The following is a 20,063-nucleotide window of genomic DNA, read 5'->3' on the forward strand; positions in this document are numbered from 1 at the left end:
CCAATCAGGCATGGTCGTTGTCAACTCGATTAAGCGAGACTAAGAGCCTCATCCCACAGTCGCTTTATCGGGAAGTGTCCGTGACTCACGTGTTGTAGATATATACATGTCGACAATTTCTCGAGCGGAGCGCACACGAGGGGACTCCGTCGAGGCTACGCACCGGTAACTTCATAACTTGGTAGACACTTCATTGTACCGTAATAATTTCCCGTCCACTGGGCCCAAGAAAACTCTCGCTAGGATAGTAAACTTCGTCAGTCACATTATCTTCGTTCTCCCAAGACACTGCCGAGATAACTTTCTCTCTCTCTCTACTCTTGGATAATCGTATTCCAGCATCTCAGAAAAAAAAATCGTCTCCACAACTTTCTCTGCAAGTTTGTGACAATCGGCCAAGATTTTCGAGTTATTTGGCGATTCTCACTACCCAGACAGCGGTGTCTTGAAAACCTAATTAGATGACTCTGCAATCGATAGCTCGCCAGATCAACGATTAGGGCCCATTATTTGGCAACCAGCGCTGCATGACAGAACCTGTGTTCAGGGTACGCACGCTAAGTGGCTGATTAAATGAGCTACAGGAACGGTTTGTGCACGGGGTTCCGTATCGTCAAGTACCGGTGCGAGGGCGCAACGATTAGCACTCGCCGACCTAATCGTCCCGCCAGCGCACTCCGCTGCTCAAGCACAGAGCGGAAAGACAACCTGTCGTCTGCACAAACAGTGAGCGCGAACTTCACGCTCTTCTTCCTTTGGCCTTACAGTGATTTTTTGCCCCCGCAACTGAAACGTCATAACTAGGACTACCTGTGAACATTTCCGTCGCCAGTGAGTTTTATACTGACTTTGCTCTCATGTTTGGGGAAAATAACCTGGCCACCACGGCATTCCTTCCCAGCCAGGCCGCCTCTTGTCAGAGGCAAACCACCCCGCCAGGAGCGGCGCACAACCCCGTCACCATGTCGATGGTTATGGATTTTCACCGACGTGCGACTCTTACGCACGGTGCATGTAAGAGTAAGTTTTTATTTGTTTCGATCAAGAGAGCAAAACATCTCTCCCCTAACAAGGAAAAGAAAAATTGACGAAAAAGGTGGATTGATATATTTATTTTCGAAAGTCAAAGAAGAGAATACAATTTCAAGCACTTGAGGTATAAGGACGTTATATTAGTTGAAGTGCTTTTACGTGAAATGGTGTTTTTGTTTTTCAGCAAAGAAAATACTTTTAGCCGAAATCATATTGCTTTCTTTTCTTATGCGATAACATAGTTTAGTACGCAACATACAAAAGAAAGAAGTAAAATCACTCCATTACATCGACTGATTATTGAATATAAGAATCACAGAATAAGAGATGGCACAAGAACTTTTTCACTACAAGACTTGCTATTTCTAAACACTTGCAGATCTACAGCCACTCGATTTCATCATAATGCTTTTCATGCCATTTTTATTGGGGGAACGTGAAAGCACGCTGGTTACACAGTATACTATTAGGGCTGGAGACAAACAATGACATTGTGACCGTTTTGTTTTATGTCCATGTTATTAGAAGCATCACCAAGATTTTCAAATGTTGAAAAAAAAATCACTGATCTATGGCGTATTTTTTGTCAAGAAGGATATTTGGTTTTAATCTAAATGCAGCTCACACAAAGCCATGTGATGTGTATCTAATAAAAATGTGTGCATACGGGCGATATCATCAAAATTATCTATCTGCTCATGCGCCGTGAAAGACACCCAAATTAAGCAGACGAGGAACAGAGGAGAAAATTACACTTGAAGGGCTCAACTTGGAGAATGAACCTGAAAATATTGTGTATACACGGGCGCGATAATGAAAATACAATGTGTAGCGCCGCCTCTTTCAGTAACACAGAATACATGTATAATGAATAAATAATTATTTGCAGGTGGTGTATGATATGATAATGATACGCTGAACACCTGGCCAACTGTCCTGTTAACATTTCTTTCTCTATACGTAATTCGAAAAATGGCACTGCGTATATTCCCGCCTGACATGTCATAAGACAGATCTAATTGAAATTAGCAGCTCACTGCAATTTAACTTGATTTTCAAAACACTGCTTTTTTTTAATACAATCTTGGTTTATTTTAAAAGAAGCCTGCTTATCACACGAATAGCTAGAAGAGAATGTTCAGCTCCTTTCATCTGTCATATTTTTTGAAGAACACGTTTTCGTGTTTATCTTGGCGTAGTTTCGTCATAAAATTGGGAATATTATGTCTTACTCGATTAATTACACGTTAAATAAGATTGAAGTCGGTGTGATCATTATACTGCAACGGCCGTTACAGCGGAAAAAAAAATCGAGGAATGTTTTTGCAGATGCAATGTAGGATTTCGGAAGATTTGTCATGGATAATTATTTGAATATACTTATATCACATCACATAATTGATTTATACATGTTATTTCGGTTACTCTTATTGCCAATCATTAGTTCGATCCGCTACTAATCATAAGAAAACATGCAGCTTTAACCTTTACAAATTCCGCTATTCATTTAATTGAATAAAGCCCTAATCAATTCAGTAATCTCCTTTTTTTTCACAAGTAATTATGCTTCGGTGTGTTTTGGCGTCTCTTACACGAATAATGAAAGTAGTATACCGTATTACGGGGATAAGTCACGACTATACACGCCGGCGCCAAAGTGCGGGTTATTGATATAATTTCCTGTCTATTCTCTCAGTTAATCGATTTGTGTAGAGGTCTGGTCGCAATTCTATCGTGTGTGCTTTTTTTTTTTTTTTTTTGGTTTTGTTTTGTTCTGGTTTCTTTTCTAACGCCGGCAACGTACCGCTTGACTGTTATCCTATAGCGTAAAGTTGACATAATCCGAAGGATTAATCTTGTGACTAAACGTGTATTAAAATGAATCTGCACATCATGGGTAAATCCTATCGCTCTTCGGCTGTCCCCATATAATGCCGTGGAAAGCGGTAACTCGGGGAATATACTTTTTTGACGTGTAGATTTTGATATTTCAACATTACACCGTCTGATTAAATACCTATTATGATTCGACAACCGTGGTTACATTGACAAATTGAAGATATAATTTGAGAGATCTTCTGCTCAAGAGCACATGGTCAACAAGTATTAGACAGAATTATAGGCATTAAGAAGTCTTTTTTTGTGTTGGTTTCTTTTGTTCTTCTAAAGAACTGACGTAGTGAGATTGGCAAGACAAAAGCGTGATGTAACAATGAAGGGAATGTGTGAATGATCTACACACACACACACACACATCACTTACACAGCGCCCAACGTTTCCTTGTCCGCGGTATTGATTATTGCTCATGTTCTGTTTACATTGCCCGGAATGAAACGCCTGAGAGATAAAAGTACACCGGGGGTCAAACGGACCATGATACTCCACTACGGCTATACCATCCTTAAGTGACCTGGAAAACATTCCAGATACAAATTTTTTATTGTCTATGTTCTCTTCTAATTCAGCGAATATTAAAAAGGGGGAGCTGGATTCGCGGTAATAATTAAAAACCCTAAGCTGAGAAAGGAATGTATACTCCCACATTCGCCCACATTACAGATAGCATCACTTTATTACTTTGTTTTTTAGTGATTGACAGCATACACCTCAGTTGGATTTCAGTTAACCATAAATGGAATACAAACAACGACGATAGTTAGGAGTGCATGTTTTACGCCCATGCCATGTGGTTGGGAAAATACATATTGCCTTCTACTCCATAGGTTTGGCGTATGTCAGCATTTTTTTTTTTTTTTTGGGGGGGGGGAGCTTCAGAATCTTTGCGCTGTTGTTTATCTCCACAAAGAAAGTCAGAATCATTTTTAAGCGTCCTCAGTTGGTAGCTACTCTTTCGTTTTGCGTCTTCTTCATAATCGATGTTTACAAGGTATTCGTTGGCTAAGGTGCAAAAAGTGACCGGATATTTGCACATTTAAAAAGTTGTTCATTTTTTTTTCTTACATTTTCCGCCTGTTATTTTGTCGCAATCGTGAGCTTAGCGGCTGCTTTTCGGGTGCTATAATAACAAATTGTCCTTGGAACCGTTCGCGTATTTCACAAGGCGCCTCCGTATGTACACTGTTTGCAATATTAGACTTCTTGAGCTCTCAAGTCAACAGCGAGAATGTTAGAGTGGGGAAAAACAGCCACGCCACAAGAAAGGTTCACAGACTGTATTTATTCAGGGGCACGTGTGTTGGGGAATCAAATCCAAAGATTACTTTGACCAAGTTTCGTGAACTTCGCACACAAGGGCGATTGCCCTAGCTATAATATGTTGTCAAAGAAACTTCGCTCAATCACTGGATTTTTTTTTCATTCTCCATTTCTTGATTTTCATTTTGCCTGCTATATACAGGCTATGTAGGGTACAGTGGCCAATTTCTCATTCGACTTTTCACGCACGCCGAGAGAACGGATTTGTCATGAGTGTTACCGTAAACATCACACAAGGGAGTTCGTCCAAGGAAGTGCTGGCGTATTTTTATAGGGGGAAAATGGAGCACGAATAAAAACACACAAACAACAGGAACAGCAACTTGTCCATACGAAGCAACCATTCCCAATTTTGCTCAAGATTTATCGCAAGGGTGGAATAAAGCCAAAGTTATTATACCGTACCTGCACATTCTGAACGTTCCCCTTCCCACCGGCAATCTTACCACTACCCCCTTGTGATATATTGGAGTCATGGGCTGTTATCAGGTACACTGAACTAGGAACTCAATCGTTTTTATAGTTGGCAGTACAGATATGTGAGTCATTCACGCCCTCACAGTTTCTGTCACTGAGTTTCGATATGATTTAGAATTGTGTATGCCACAAGATATGTTTACCAATTATGCTAATATATTCCCGTGTGTGTATGTTTCTTTGCATGTATGTATGTATGTGCTGAAATATTGTAACGAATACGCTTGCATTTTGTAAGGCGAGAAAAGGAATAAAATTCGGGAGGAACATCCCGGCACACTTACACTAACATACATATAAATAAAGATCAGCAAAAATCCTTGTAAATAATGAAAAAAAAAATACACCCACACCATCCGATAAATAATATATTTCTGATGAGCAGTAGCAGTACTCATTGTAGCTTTTAATCGGTAACTGGCCCATGTGTTCATTAAGTGAATGATTTTGGCGCACATCATTGATGAAAGAAGTAAATAAGATGTATTCTGTGTTCATATTGAGAAAGAGTCGTGCATATATATTTAAGGTATATTATGTTCTCGCAATTTTATAGCAACAAACATGGGAAATAGAACCAGAGATGAAATATGGAGGCTGACAAAAAGGTTAGAGACGGCGCTTTGTCATTCACATGAGAATTTACGGGAAGTAGTTGTCTACGCACTCATAGGATCAGGAGCAGTAATTATCAAAAATGTTTATTAGCGTCATAATCGAAATTAGATATTCAAGGTGACATAACAGCAGCGCGCCAAAGGGGTGTCGTCGCGCGAAGGGGGAAAGATGTCGAATAGATGCATGATGAAGGTTATTACTTTCAGAAGCAGCGAAACACAATTTATTTTCAATACAATATTTTACGCATGTTATTTAAGGCTGGCGTGAGCTTTCTGATCGGGTCTCGATCTCGCAGCGAGTGCGGGGTTAACCTCCACGCAGGAGAGTTCCGGGGAGGCGATCAACCCTAACTGATCTGATACCTGAATTATAACACCTCCTGAGGATGACTACAACTCCTCCTCACCCCCCCCCCCCTCCTCCCCTCATCATTCCCTTCACTCCCTCCACTACCAAAGCCATCGTGATGGACTTTAATCAAAACTAGTCATTAGTCATGCCGACTTCGCCCATTGTCTCCGCGTTGAATAGTTTCGGAATGATGCGAATGAAGTTGGATGCAGGTATAGGATGGGATTAATCTATACACAGCGAGCTGCGCGTCCGCACAGCTCTTCGAATGGGCTTTATTTTGTGCTTAAGTGTAGGCATCACTCAATTTCCTATTAACTTCTCAAGGTGTTTTCTCGCGATAACAGAGATGTACAGCAAGAGAAGAGATTCTTACCTCTGTGCGAATATTTGTGTGTTTGTGTGTATGTGTGTGTGGGTGTGTGTATTTCTATTCATATCGTGTGACATTAGAAGCTAAATCAGGAGATGCGAACTCCCACCAATGATAATAAAAAAGGATGAAGCACGTTAGCAATGAATGAAGCATCGATCACATTAACTAATTTATTAATGGTAGCCCTGATAATATGTCTGTCGTTGCTGTTGTTTCATCTTGACATTCGTGCTCATTTAATTTTACTTAAATGAGTTCCTATGACAACCATTCTCATACATCCTCGATTTCGGGGCAATGTCCTCCAAGATGAGATGATGCGCAGGAGCGGAACCATTGGTCGACTTGCTCCGAGATGACGTAACAATAGTAACTCACTGTATCGACATTCCTGACAATGCTTGTCGATTTCTGCTATACACGAGAAGAATCAACTTTTCAAGCTTTGCGGGTTTCTTTAAAAGATCATCTTCGTATAGATCTGAATTGGAAGTGAAACATACATATTTTTTTTGACTTATATAGATATATTATTATGTATTGTTTTGTCTTTTTTTTCTGAAGGGGGTATAAAAGATAATGACGAAAGTGGATTTGGTAGAAAATTTGTTTTAACCGGAAGCTGACCTCTTGACTGACAGTCTGACAGTCGATTCATCTCTCTCTATCCGATTGGCTGGGTCTAGCCCACTCGACTATCCATCTGACCGACACGAAAAGGGCAATATGTGGGACCATCACATACTCGACTGTGCAGAACTCTTTTGGAGAGGCCAGCAATAGCAAGGATAAATGCCGGCCATCGATTTTTCTATGAAGTGAAATGGCGCAAGAGGCTGCTGTGTCTAAACGATATATTCTACTAATCAATAGACAATGTAAACCACTCGACACAGGGGGCAATTCAGCGCGGGATTTAATCGTGCTTGATCCGGCTTAGGGCTAACAGAAAGAGGGGGGGGGGGGGGGAGAAGAAAGAAAGAAACAGTTTTCTTTTCGCCTTACCACCCTCTTTTTTTTTTTCCTCCCACGAGAGGTACGCCCAGGCGAAGGGGTGACTCGTACTTTTGGTGTCATTGAAGTCACTATACTGTATGGCGAATCGTCTAGTTTGTGTGGAGCAATTCACTGCTGCCTCTTTCTCGAACAAAAGCTGGAGCACACCGAAAAATCCGCACCGTGGTTTCCTTGCACAATGCCACAATTGAGGCTGCCATTGTAGCAACGTTTATCCATTATGCTGCGAGCATTATTAAACCGATAGCTATATATTGACTTTAGCTGCGTAAGACGCTGTTTTCTCTTACACTAAGAAGTCTGGCAGGCAGCATACAAGATGTTGTCGTTTACTCGCGATACAATAACGAAAAAAAAATCTTTTAAAGTATCAATTTCATGAGTTATTTAGCATCACATAAGAAACAGTTTAACCTCTAAATGCACTCTGCACTATCGGTGTATCTACTTTAAAGCGGATAGCTGGCGATTTTTGATGCGTGTAAGTCACATGAATCACCTGTTTGAGCATCATCACCTGAGCTTGCTTTGGATCGGGACGAGAGGCTTCAAACCACACAGATAATTACCTCTTAAGAGTTGTCTCTCTTATGTAAAGAAGGCTCTTCTTTTTAAGTCCAGACTTCCTGGCTGTGAAAAAGAAAAGAAAAGAAGAGATCCTCCTCAACGGGATGAGAGTGAAAGCTATACCTTGGCCAAACAAAACAGGGAAATCGATGAATTTTCGACGGAGAGTTTGAAACATAATGGGCTGAGCCGAACCAACGAGCTTTCTTTTCTCTTTCTTTTCTTTTCTGAGGTTCAAGTTTGAAATTGGTTTAGACCGGCTAAGCTGGGATCAGCGAAAGATATCTTCTGGAGATATCGGGCGGCGTTCTTTCATGCCTGCCCATAACCGTTGTTCGCGTCATTTGAAGAACTAATTATGCCATTTAGAACGGCATCTTTCATCCCTATATGTGACTGGAGTGTCTATTGAGTGTCCTTATTAATTTACTCGGCTTAGATCGCTGACGGACTTGCAAAGCTTCCGAATGGCAATGCCTAATTTTATGTCGAGCATACTGAAGAATCTCCCCCCCCCCCCTCTCTCTCTCTTTCCCTTTCTCTCTGCATGAATAGAAGGCGTAAATTGATAGTGAGCGGGTTTTAATTCGATTTCCCATTTTGATGACACGAGGAAAATTACCTTGCATTCAGGTACACAAACTCATCGTGTAACCTTTGATTAACACGGTGTCCATCCACAACATGGCGGTGCGTTGAGGGGTAAATTGGCTTCTTTTCTCGTCCGGCGAGAACAGACTAAGGACGAGATGTGTGTTTACAGGGGGAAATGATTATATTCACACTTTTATTCGCCTCAATTTAAGTAAATCGATTTTTCCCGGCAGCACACAGTTCAAGGCAGGAAGTTACATTGACTATTTTATTGTGGTCTTTACCCTAACTGTGGTTGGAGTTTAAAGTTTACGTTTGAAAGTAACTTTAGCTGATATGTTCTTTTTTTCATTAAGTTTTCAAGATCAATAAATCGAAGCGGTTTCTTTTTTTTTTTTAAGTGAAAAGAAGAAATGTCCACCCACAAGTACATCAGGCACAAGTAGACGTTAATCACCAGACTGCTAGTATGCATGCACGGAGATGTTTCCGAACGAACATTCGTAAGAAATCGTAAATAGGTGTTTATGCATTTTACATAACCATAAACTTACCACATTCTAAATGATACAATTTGAGGAAGAGGGGTGATAACGTTTGAACGTCAACCGTCATAATCTTCAAGAGATGTCATATACATTTACGTCAGGATAGACAGTCCGGTCAATAAAAATGTGTATTGTGACTGGCATGATATTGTTTGTTGTGCGAAACATTATTGCCATTATCTTTTCAATTCGATTCAATTCAAATTTAGTTTCTATATTCCCATGGAACAAAAAGGCGATACATGGTATAAATTATGCAAGTAAATAGTAAAGAAGTATACAAACTATAAAGAATAGCACTAAATGTAAATGTGAATGAATGCATGATAGTATAAAGCAAGTATTACATGCTTTGCAAAAAAGCAGAGATGTAGACATGGATCCTCGGTAAACATTATGCATGTAATAAATGTATCCAAAATATATCTAAGTTTGATAACAGTATTTGTCAGTTGTTATGATAGAGGATTATTGTCAACAATACCAATAGTATCAAAAATACGTATTCAAAATAAGATGTCGATGTCAGTATTACGGCAATATTCAGACAATATCCTTTCGCCGTGTGTCACAAGTTGGTGATACGATGTTATAACAAGAATCAATACATACATACATGCTAAGTACAACTAGATGGAATATGAAATGTATATATTCACTATATATCCATCCTTCCTTTTGAACAACAACAACAACTACAATGAAGTGACCCTGAGTAAATGGTACATAGAATGTGATATATTACAAATATATAGAAGGATCTTTTACACGATATTATGATATTTCACCTCTTCATTTCTACTTTTCAAAAGTCTTCCCTTGCGTAAGTTTTTGCAAAAAGGAAAGAACACATACACGCACACACATATACAATTTGAAGTTTTCAAGTAGAACAGGCAAATGCCTCAAAGAAAATTATAAGACACGAAGATAACACGGCCACAATTTTTGAGACCAAACTAGTTTATCTTGGGTGTAGTGTGGATATATAAACACTAACAAAAATCATCAAAGTAGCATTTTCTGGTTTACCCAAGATGGCCGAATAAAAGAAAAGACGAGAAAGAGAGACTAGAGAGAAAAAAAAAATAGAGAGAGAGAGAAAGAAAGAGGAAAAGAAAGAGATAACATCATATTATTTTACTCCTGCTAGCATACGATGTGCTCGTCAGTGGGACATCGGCGGAGCGAACATTAACAAAGCAGGTAGCACATTGAGGTATAGAGTGCGAAGCCAAACAACGCTGCACCGTTCGGCCGCTCTATCCCTCTGCAAACCCCTTGCATGGTGTGCTCCGCAGCTCTAACGGCGAGCCACCCGTCACGGGCAGGCCACGTGCGGCGGAGTCGTCGGTGGCACGGCGTGTGTCAGCGGTGTATCGAAACTCCCTCTCGCGCAAGTTAAAGCTGTTCCCTCACCCTCATTTTCCGTGGCGTACGAAAATGTTATCAGTTTTTTTTTTCTGTTTTTATGTTGTTGCTTCTTTCGATCATACGAGATATTTCCCATCAACACATCTGCCATGGAAATCCTCTTTTATTTCGGAGGCTTGTTACTCCTAACTCTTCACGGTATAAAGAATATCGCAACCCCCCACCCCTCGTCTTCAAGATTTCATCCACACATTGTCTGTGTGTTCTTATGTATCGAGATAACAAGAGTGCCATGCGTTCTCTGTTCTGTTAAGTAGATATCGATCCCCATTACGACCCGATGGCTATTTTGTAATCTTAGTGTTAATCTTTGTGAAACACACGCGCGCACACGTAGACAATAATTATTATAGATATGGGTTTGTAATATATAGATGTAGATAGATAGAAAGAAAGAAAGAAAGAAAGATAGATAGATAGATAGATAGATAGATAGATAGATGGATAGATAGATAGATAGATGGATAGATAGGTAGATAGATAGATAAATAAATAAATAAATAGATAGATAGATAGATAAACAGTTAGTCAAATACAACTATATATTAAATTTAGAAAACTGGTTTCGTTTGCTTTGGGAAATCCACTGTGTTCAAGCAAACATTAATTTCTCGAATAATGTTTGCATATCTTTTATAGTCTTATGTGACTTTTGTGACACCCTTCTAATATCAAGTGGAGATGACAACATTTAATTCGTACATAGAAATACCTCAATGGTCTTTGAGAGTAACGCACGTCAGAAAGATAATGAAAATAATGATTTAGAAATAATCCTAACCCAATGCTGGTCAATATCAAAGTTTTAACCCGGAGAATATAATTAACCTTTACAAGAAAACCAAATGGGAGAGGTAATTGAAAGCGCTTAGCTGATATGGGAATTTATCAAATGATATTACAATTCATACCAGTATGTGGGATATAATCTCCCAAACACACGGTTTTTAAGCGTACCAAGGTGACTATCAGCACCGAGACCCTGAGAAACCCTGCATGATCTAGGGCTTAAGCCAGCTATCGCTTCGCTTAGTATTTATCTTTTCTTTCTTTCTTCTTTTTTTTTTCAAAGCCGGCAGCTGAGACGGGGGGAAATGACGGATGAGAAACAAGATGGCCGCGTGTGTTCGGCTCGTAGTGCACTTGTTTTCAGGTCCCATATAGCACACCAGATGAAGGGTGCCTTGTACGTAATTGGCGTTCAGATGCAAGATAAAGATCGTGTCGGTGAATAAATCCATTGAACGCGTGTATGCGTGAGTCTTTGACTTACGAGGCGACGTTGTGGTCACCAGTAACAATGCTGTCTAGGAAAGCACTACTTTAGCGATGTTAACCGCCATTTTATTTATTTTTTTATAAAGTCGAGACTAGCCGTCATCATTTTTTTTTAGTTTCACTCCAAAGGAATGTCGTAAGCATGTTCTCTTCAAGTTTATTGCGACTTTGACGATTTTGATGCTGGTTTGTTTCCCAAACGTCGGGAATTGTTAACAGTGGTTAATATTATGTGGTAGCACATAGCGAAGAGATGGTAATTAAAAGAGACACTGATTTCTCTCATACAAAGCTATCAGAAGATAAAATATGGTACCTGTAAAGTCTCAGTCAGTTTCTGAAGGTTAAAAATGAATATTATATTGACTGGCATGTCAGATTTGCAACATGTAAACAATAAAAGGGAAAACTGCTGGAGTTTCCCAAACAGGTGTGCAGACGTGTGATGCTTTGAAAGAGATGTGTAGTGGTTTTCATAGAGACGGGATCTATGCTAATGAACATGATGAGATAGCATGAAAAAAAAAGTGAAATGTAATGGAATGAATATCATTGGCTTATGGGAGTAAGCCAATGCTATTAAAAAAAAATGATATTCAATGCAAAAATGAAATGAAATGAAATGAATTGCATTGGCTGATGGAAGTCAGAAATAAGACGACACAGTCGATTATTCTGCGTAGACAGATATCTCGTTCTGTGGTTTCTTTTGTTTTTTTTTCAGGGGACGTCGAAAATCAAATTACAAAAAACAAATCGTGTTGCGATGACCACTTATGCGATAATGAAAGAATATGGAATGAAGAGACATAATATAATGATATAGGATAGATGGGATATAGGATAGATGTAATGTAGGATAGATGTGATGTAGTAAATAGATATAATTAAGAAGGCGTCACGATGTAACAAGTATTGTAAGTAACTGATTGATATCACGTGCATGGCCATAGTCTATGAGTATAAATTGACTAAAATGTGGGGGAATGCAGAACGCGCTACACTGGACACCTAACGTGCGAAAGAGTTCGCGGTTCTGGTCTGGTGGCGGAGCAAGCTTTGCCAAAAGTACACGGTAAGCACGGTAAGAATCAGTTCTTTCTCAGGTATTAAGAGCGCGTAAGCACGAAGGCGTTGGACCGGAAGGTCCCAACACGCCACCAGTGTGCCTCGGCCGTGTTCATGACTAGTCTCTAGCGCGCCGCCGTCTTCGGATACGCAGCCACTTGAAGTCGCTATGAATGATAGTTGACTTTAATACTTACAAGATAAAAAAAAAAAAAAGGAAGAGAAAAGCCAGAAATCGTATTCGCAAATTAGCTATGCAGAGAGACATTGGAACGAGTCAGATAGAAGCAGAATCTTTTCACCACAGAAATGATACGATGCACGATAATTCATTAGATAATTTATATCAGTACTTATGAAGTTTGTAGAGAAGTAAGATTGAAGAAATGAGGCTAAACCGCGGTGCCCCAAATCACAAGGATACAACAGTATTTCATGCACTGATAATACAATAACCGAGGACGTAATCTGGTAATAGGCGAGCTCCTCGATATGTTAGCTTTGAAAGGATCACATCTTATAATTATTTGTATATTTCGAATATCTAAGTGTGTGCATATGGTTATATCTATATGACATGCAAGTATACGTGTGCGTGTGTGTGTGTATGCATATGTGTTTCTCCTTGTTGAGGGTGTCCTGTCTTCGTGTGCATGTGGCCGTATTATTCATCATTCAAAATGAGCGTCTTGGGTGCCGGAGCCGACGCGGCCAAACCACCGGCACGCACTAGTGGCGGCGGAGTCAGCCAAGTTTGCCGTCAAAAACTTTTCACGGCTTGATGCCCATCTTGCCGAAGATTTTTTTTTCTGAGAGAAGGGGGGTCAGCTGAGTGGGGGAGGAGGGGTATGGGGATGGGGGATCTTTCGCTGCCTAGAAGATGTGCGGAAGTCACTCATCTTCCGTTATGCACGAGCAAGATCTCATCTTCGTCATAATCAGGTGTTTCAGACTTAAAATGGGATCCCCCATGGGATCCGGGGGGGGGGGGGGGGAGGGAGGGAGGGGTGGTCTTCTATGACACAATATGAAAAATTGATGCACACGCACATACATACGTCCATGCAGGCAATGAATCTATACACATGCCGACATGTGCCCTTCTGTTAGATAAGGCTGTTGGTGGTATAGTCCCGATTAACACTCTATAGCTCCATAACAGTGACAAATTTCAACCAGTAGCTACACCAAAAAAAGAAGAAGAAGAAGTAAATAGGGGAAAATTTTGTACAGTGAAAAAGAGTTTAAAGACACACAGATTTCTTAATTTTGGTCTTTTCTTGGACTTGTTTACTTATTTACGTATAAAAAGAAAATTCTCTAGCCATCTTAAAGCCTGTTGTCATTTTAGAATCCATGTTAAAATGACCGGTATCTTTGTTGTTGTTACTGTTTTCATTTCTGACTCGTTTCGTCACAACAATATGAAAGTTCAACTGGGGACAAAACATAATGCTCGTAGAGGATCACGTTTAGGCATAGTGTTTGCACTCACATGGCTACGGTCTCCTTAGAAATCAATGCTGTCAATAATGAATTCCATCTTAACAATAAACGTTGTCATTACCCCACTTTTTATCGGGTGAGTATCACCGGTCGGTAACTCGTCATCCCCGGGGCGACTCGGGCGGGTATGGCATATTATTTGTATGTCTTGGATGCTAGGTCGCAGCGAAGAGTGAGTTTGTCTGTGTTAGTGTGTGTGCGTGTGCGTGTGCTTGAACATGCTTGTGTGTGCTTGTGTGTGTGCTCGTATTTCTTCGTTTGTGTGTGTGTCAGAATGCGCACGGGATGACGAAAATCGCTTTTCAAGGCTGCGCGCCGATAACTCTCCCGTGTACTTCAGAGACTGGCGTTCCGGAAGAAATCGTGCTAAATCGATCGACGAAGTGTATCGGATCGGTGACTGCCGCATATCATTAGGTCAAAACGGATCTACTATAACTGTACTACTTAGGATTATGTTTTATTCTTCTCCTCCCCCCCCCCCTCTCTCTCTCTCACACACACACACACACAGCGACTCAAAAATATTTCCCTTTATTTGCACATGGATCACAGTCTGGATACAGTCAAGAATCATGTGGCAGTAGTTTCCATAGCGACGTACACATTCCGATTCAGTGCATGTATACACAAATCGAAATTATTTTCATTTTTATCGTATTTTACACACAAACCTCATGTACACTTAGCACACTCAACACGAATGAATAATCTACCTTACATTTATTCCAGTGAGTGACTTTGCAGTTCCTACAATGTGTTTGCGAAATGAATGTTCTGACATTAGGAAAATGCCAAGTGTTTCATCCTTTCCTATCATACTCCAAGTATGTTCAATCGTAATTATTGATGATGGTATGTCATAGAATATGGAAGAAACAATTGAACATTCAACCTAACTCTTCATTAAAAAGAATCCGTCAGTTATACAATACGGTGATGTTTGATAAGCAGCAACAATAAATTTATGATAGATTTAATTGACTTGTATAAGAACACTTGCTTCACTGTATCCAACAAAAGTATTATGGCGGTCATTATGAGTAAAAATATAACATTTAGTTGTTGTTGTTGTTTTTGTTGTTGTTCTCCGGGGGAAAAGTCAAAATTTCACTTCCTGAGCCGACCCCATTGGCAAACAAAAACAATTATTTGGCTTCGATGTGTTTGCGGGACGGATTTGTCGCAAGCCGGCCGACAAGGGATATAAAATGTGAGTTGCAAATTTCTTGGCCCGTCTGTTGAGGAGTTTCGTATGTCGCAGCACGCTCATGCTCGACTGATGTTGCCACGGGTCTTCGTCCGCGGAACACGTCCGCTTATTGTGTGGGGGGACGTAAAAAACGGCAAAAATATGGATGAAATGTCGCCAAAATGAGGATTTAAGAATCCGCCGTGAAACCGGAGCCGAAAGCAAACACGCTAAGCGCGTCGCGAGTGAATGATAGGCGGATAGGATTGTTAGCGTTTCCGCTGGCACAGCTAATGCAGACAGAATGCATAATTTGTTTGAGCCAAATTTCTCGGTCAACATCGAATACTAGTAGTTCTCCCTCCAAAAAAACGATTTTGGAACCTCCGTCGGAGTTTCTTTGCATTGCCTCTTTCGTTTACATTTCAAATCAAGTTTCTATGGTCTTAAGAAATACAAGCAATCATCGCTGTCACACCACAGTTATGTGCTCTTTTTTGCAGAATGTGAAATGAACTTCCCTATTATTATTATTATCATTATTATTATTATTATTATTATTATTATTATTATTATTATTATTATCATGATTATTATCATTATTATTATTACTATTACAATTATTATTATTATTATTATTATTATTATTATTATTATTATTATTATTATTGTTATTGTTGTTGTTATTATTATCATTTATTAAGTAGGTCATTAACTGTGATTTTCGAAGTGATACCGTTGGAAATGGGGACTTTTTGTGGAATAAGAGTAAAGGTTTCCACGATTTCTCGTTAAGTTGGAATCAGTATGCGTTAAACTTAAAAAATGGTAATTGAATACATATGAATCGCTTGATTTCAGTGGAATCGCCATCTTAGATGCTTCCTATTACATACAGCTCTGTCATGTCTGTAGAAGAATATTTCATCATCGGCAATGTCATTGCAAGGGAAATACAGAGAAAATTACTACAGTTATTTATGCCATTCAGTTGAATGAAATCGTCATTGCATAGCCTCACTCACAATCTATCACTTCTCTCTTCCCCGTGCAGGTCATGGCGGTGTGAACCAACTCGGAGGCGTCTTCGTCAACGGACGACCTCTCCCCGACGTCGTGCGGCAGCGCATTGTCGACCTCGCCCACAGTGGCGTGAGACCGTGCGACATATCGAGACAGCTCAGAGTCTCACATGGCTGCGTCTCTAAAATCCTTGGCAGGTAGGTATGATAACAACTATGGTGAAAACAAATGATAATAATGATAATTATTATGATAAAATTAAACTAAATATCAAAGAAACGAACAAACAAATAGTTCAAAAAAATATGAAGAGTCAAGTAGCTTTGCTGTGTATTGATTTTTTAGTAACTGCCAGCTTTAGTACTGATTGTGATCTGGGTGGCGATTGTGAAGTTCGTTGGGTTGTTGTTGTTGTTGTTGTTGTTGTTGTTGTTGGTGGTGGTGGTGGTGGTGGTGGTGGTGGTGGTGTTTACGCCAGTGTTACATACTGCTTGTGTTGTATAGGAACATGTAGGAAAGGAGAAAATAAATCGCAGAGAGAAGTTTAAGGGTGTTTTTATCAGTAAGAACGCATTATAACACTGTAACTGCCTGACGTGTGTGATAATTATGCGCGGTGGATAAATGCTTCTTGCTTCGATTTTAGCTATTCAAAAATAAGTGGGCAGATAGTAGTCCTTCCCCCTCCCCAATATCCCTTACATATTTTCATTTTCTGTATTTTTTTCTTTCTCTTCTTTCCTTTATCTCAGCCCCTTTAATCTGTCCCTCTTCTCACTCCCTCATCTGCTCTCATCAAGCACACTCGCGCGCTGCTCTTTCCGCGCGCGTCACACCTAAAAATGGTAGCCGCACCATCTGCCTGCCTCGTTTTCGTCTCCAATTTTACAGTGTCATCAATTTCCTTGGAGCTGTCATGTCGACGAAAGTACACGATCATTCCATCTTTTGGGCTTCTTTGTCGCTCCCGTGTAAGGATCTGCCGTAGAGAATGATGCAATTTGCCAGTGAAAAAAAAAGACGCTATCATGTCGGTGGCAAGCCCTGATGTGTTTATTTTGAAACTCTTTTTTCATATATAGGTCGATTCCATGTTCTAATTCATCTTGTCTCATGCAGTGTCCCTCTGAACTTACTTGCGTATGATTTAATACTGATGTAATTGGCAATAGATACACGTGGTCGTATTTCATTTTCTGGTGGGTAAGCATTGATCACATTATTTTCCTGCTCCGCCGAGCGGTCTATGTTTATAAAATAATAACACAAATAAATTCCGACGGCTCACTCATTTCCGCGATGGCTCGCATTGACTGCCAGTTTGTATGGCCCGCTGCTATTCACAGTCGTTATGCCCCGTTAGTAAAGGGATGCTTTCATCCGTGATTTGCGCAATAATAATTCATAAACTGCCATAAAGCTTGGATGAAGTCCGTTGTGTTGCCGTTTTGCCAACCTTGGGCGTTTGATGAAATATTGATTGAAATGCGCAGCGCCCGTGTTAATGGGATTGCCCATGTAAACATGTGTGTGTGATTGTGTGTGTGTGAGGGTTTATAAGAACAATTCCGTTCATCGATGGATTAGATAGTGCACATCAGGCGAAATCAATGTACACTGTATATCTTAAGCACGTTTCAAAACACTGCTTATTTTCATCTGTTGATTCGATTCAATTATACTTTTTTTTTCCATCAAACAAAAGATGATACATGATATTAAGTATACATCTTGCAACATTGATTATTGCTCAACTCTGTATGGAGTATATACAAATACAGTATCGAGTGAGCATATACTTTTGGCCTGTATGTGATAATGCTCAGCGCGAAATTCATTTTCCGTCTCACGGTTGTCGTTGTTGTTTCTGTTTTTGAGATGTTCAAAGACACAATTTTATATCTTTTCATTCTGGTCTAATTCTTCCTGGTAAGGGGAAATCTGGTGATGTCAAAAACACATTTATCACAAAGAGGAAATAAATACTTTTTTTTTTATTTTGTATATCACTCTCTCACATAAAGATCGCAAGGTTTCTCCAACAATTAACAATTATTGTAATCATTTCGTTTTCGTATAGCCTGAACACTATTATAATGTCATGGGATAAGATAACTATAATGAACGCTTTGAATGAATGTTATGCCGTCATGAGAGCGCAAGCACGTGAAATTTGCGATCACATGATACGTAATAAATACTAACATAAAATCTCGTTCGTATGGGTCCTTTATGATGACTCGAGCATGGCAATATCATTATCATGGTTTTCCTTCGCATGTGCAATTGCGCCCCCATAATTAACAAAAGTTGCCGAAGGAAAGAATGTGCTCATGAAAAAGACTCGTTTGATAGTATTCAATACTTTGTCACGCTTTTATGTAAAGCAATGAAGATTTACTTAACAAACCACTCTCGGGCGAGACTAATGCGGAGTCTGATGTATATAGAGTCCATAATCCATCTATCTTAAGGAGTAAAACTGACTGATCTTTAGCCTTTATCAACTGCAGTATGCTTACGAGAGAACAATAATAATAACAACAACAGCAACAACAACAACAATAATAATAATAATAATAATAATAAAATAATAATAATAATAATAATAATAATAATAGTAATAATAATAATAATAATAATAAGGGAGTGTGACGAACGCTTAGAGTTCTCTAAGCCAGACTAAGGAAAGGGGGTGGAGCAGATTGGTTGAGAAAAACCACACCGTCTTCTGTTACATACCGCGACAGGCTATAGATCTGATTGGATTTTGAAGGGTTTATGAACAGATTACGAGAAATGCTGACATGCACCCTATGTATCGTCTGTGTACCTCTGTTTGTGTTGGCGTGTGTGAGTGTGTGTGTGTGTGTGTGTGTGTATGTGTGTGTAAGGTGTTTCCTTTTTGTGTACTTCCGTTGCTTTACCTTTTTTTTCTTTTGTAAGTTCAATTTCTTGAGAGATCCACGTATATACAAGCTTGTCCTTTACATGGGTCTCTTTTTTCCCAATAATACAAGGATTTTGAACAAAGAGTTTCATACATATCATTCACTTTCTATTTCCTTCCCCGCTTTGAAATGTATGTTCATATATCATGTTATAAATGGATGGTATAGCTTTGGTTTAGGTGGGGCTTCAGGTTTCCAACTTTTTTTGTGAGATAATTAGAAACATCTTATGAAATATTGAAGAGCATACAATTCTAAGAGGAATGCAAAATTCATTTGACGAAAATCAGTTTTGAAGTGGCTGAGATATCAAAAAACAAAGAGGTCCTAATAAAAGGTGTAACTCACCTTTTATTAGGATCACTGTGTTTTACTTTTTTTTTAAATCTGAATAACCCATCTCAACCAAAACTCTATCCTCCCTTTAAGTTGATTTGCTGTATTTGCTTGTTCAAGAGAATTTTGATTATCATCTGCAATAAAATTTGATTTGAATTGAAAAAAAAAACAGTACAAAATTAACGTAAGTTTTCTCCGCGTGTCTCCATGGGCAGATACTACGAGACGGGCTCTATCAAGCCCGGGGTGATCGGGGGTAGCAAGCCAAAGGTCGCCACACCGAAGGTCGTCAACAAGATCGCAGACTACAAGCGACAGAATCCCACGATGTTCGCCTGGGAGATCCGTGATCGACTCCTGGCCGAGGGCGTGTGCGAGAAGGACAATGTCCCCAGCGTTAGCTCAATCAATAGGTACGATGACGATACACTCGATTCGATACACTCCGCTACAATGACTTTCTATAAGAGTT

The 20,063-nt window shown here is 39.6% G+C and overlaps 1 protein-coding gene across 1 annotated transcript in view; it reads left to right on the plus strand.

Moving 5' to 3' along the window:
- The first annotated feature begins 857 nt into the window (after positions 1-857).
- Positions 858-20,063, plus strand: part of LOC140229291 (paired box protein Pax-2-like) — a 35,931-nt gene continuing 16,725 nt past the window's right edge. The window contains exons 1-3 of the mRNA XM_072309565.1: positions 858-1,020; positions 16,333-16,498; positions 19,807-20,004. Coding sequence (XP_072165666.1) covers positions 858-1,020; positions 16,333-16,498; positions 19,807-20,004 — 527 coding nt within the window. The remainder of the gene's footprint in view (positions 1,021-16,332; positions 16,499-19,806; positions 20,005-20,063) is intronic.

This window comes from Diadema setosum, chromosome 5 (assembly GCF_964275005.1).
Source record: "Diadema setosum chromosome 5, eeDiaSeto1, whole genome shotgun sequence".
In the NCBI taxonomy this organism is placed as follows: Eukaryota; Metazoa; Echinodermata; class Echinoidea; order Diadematoida; family Diadematidae; genus Diadema; species Diadema setosum.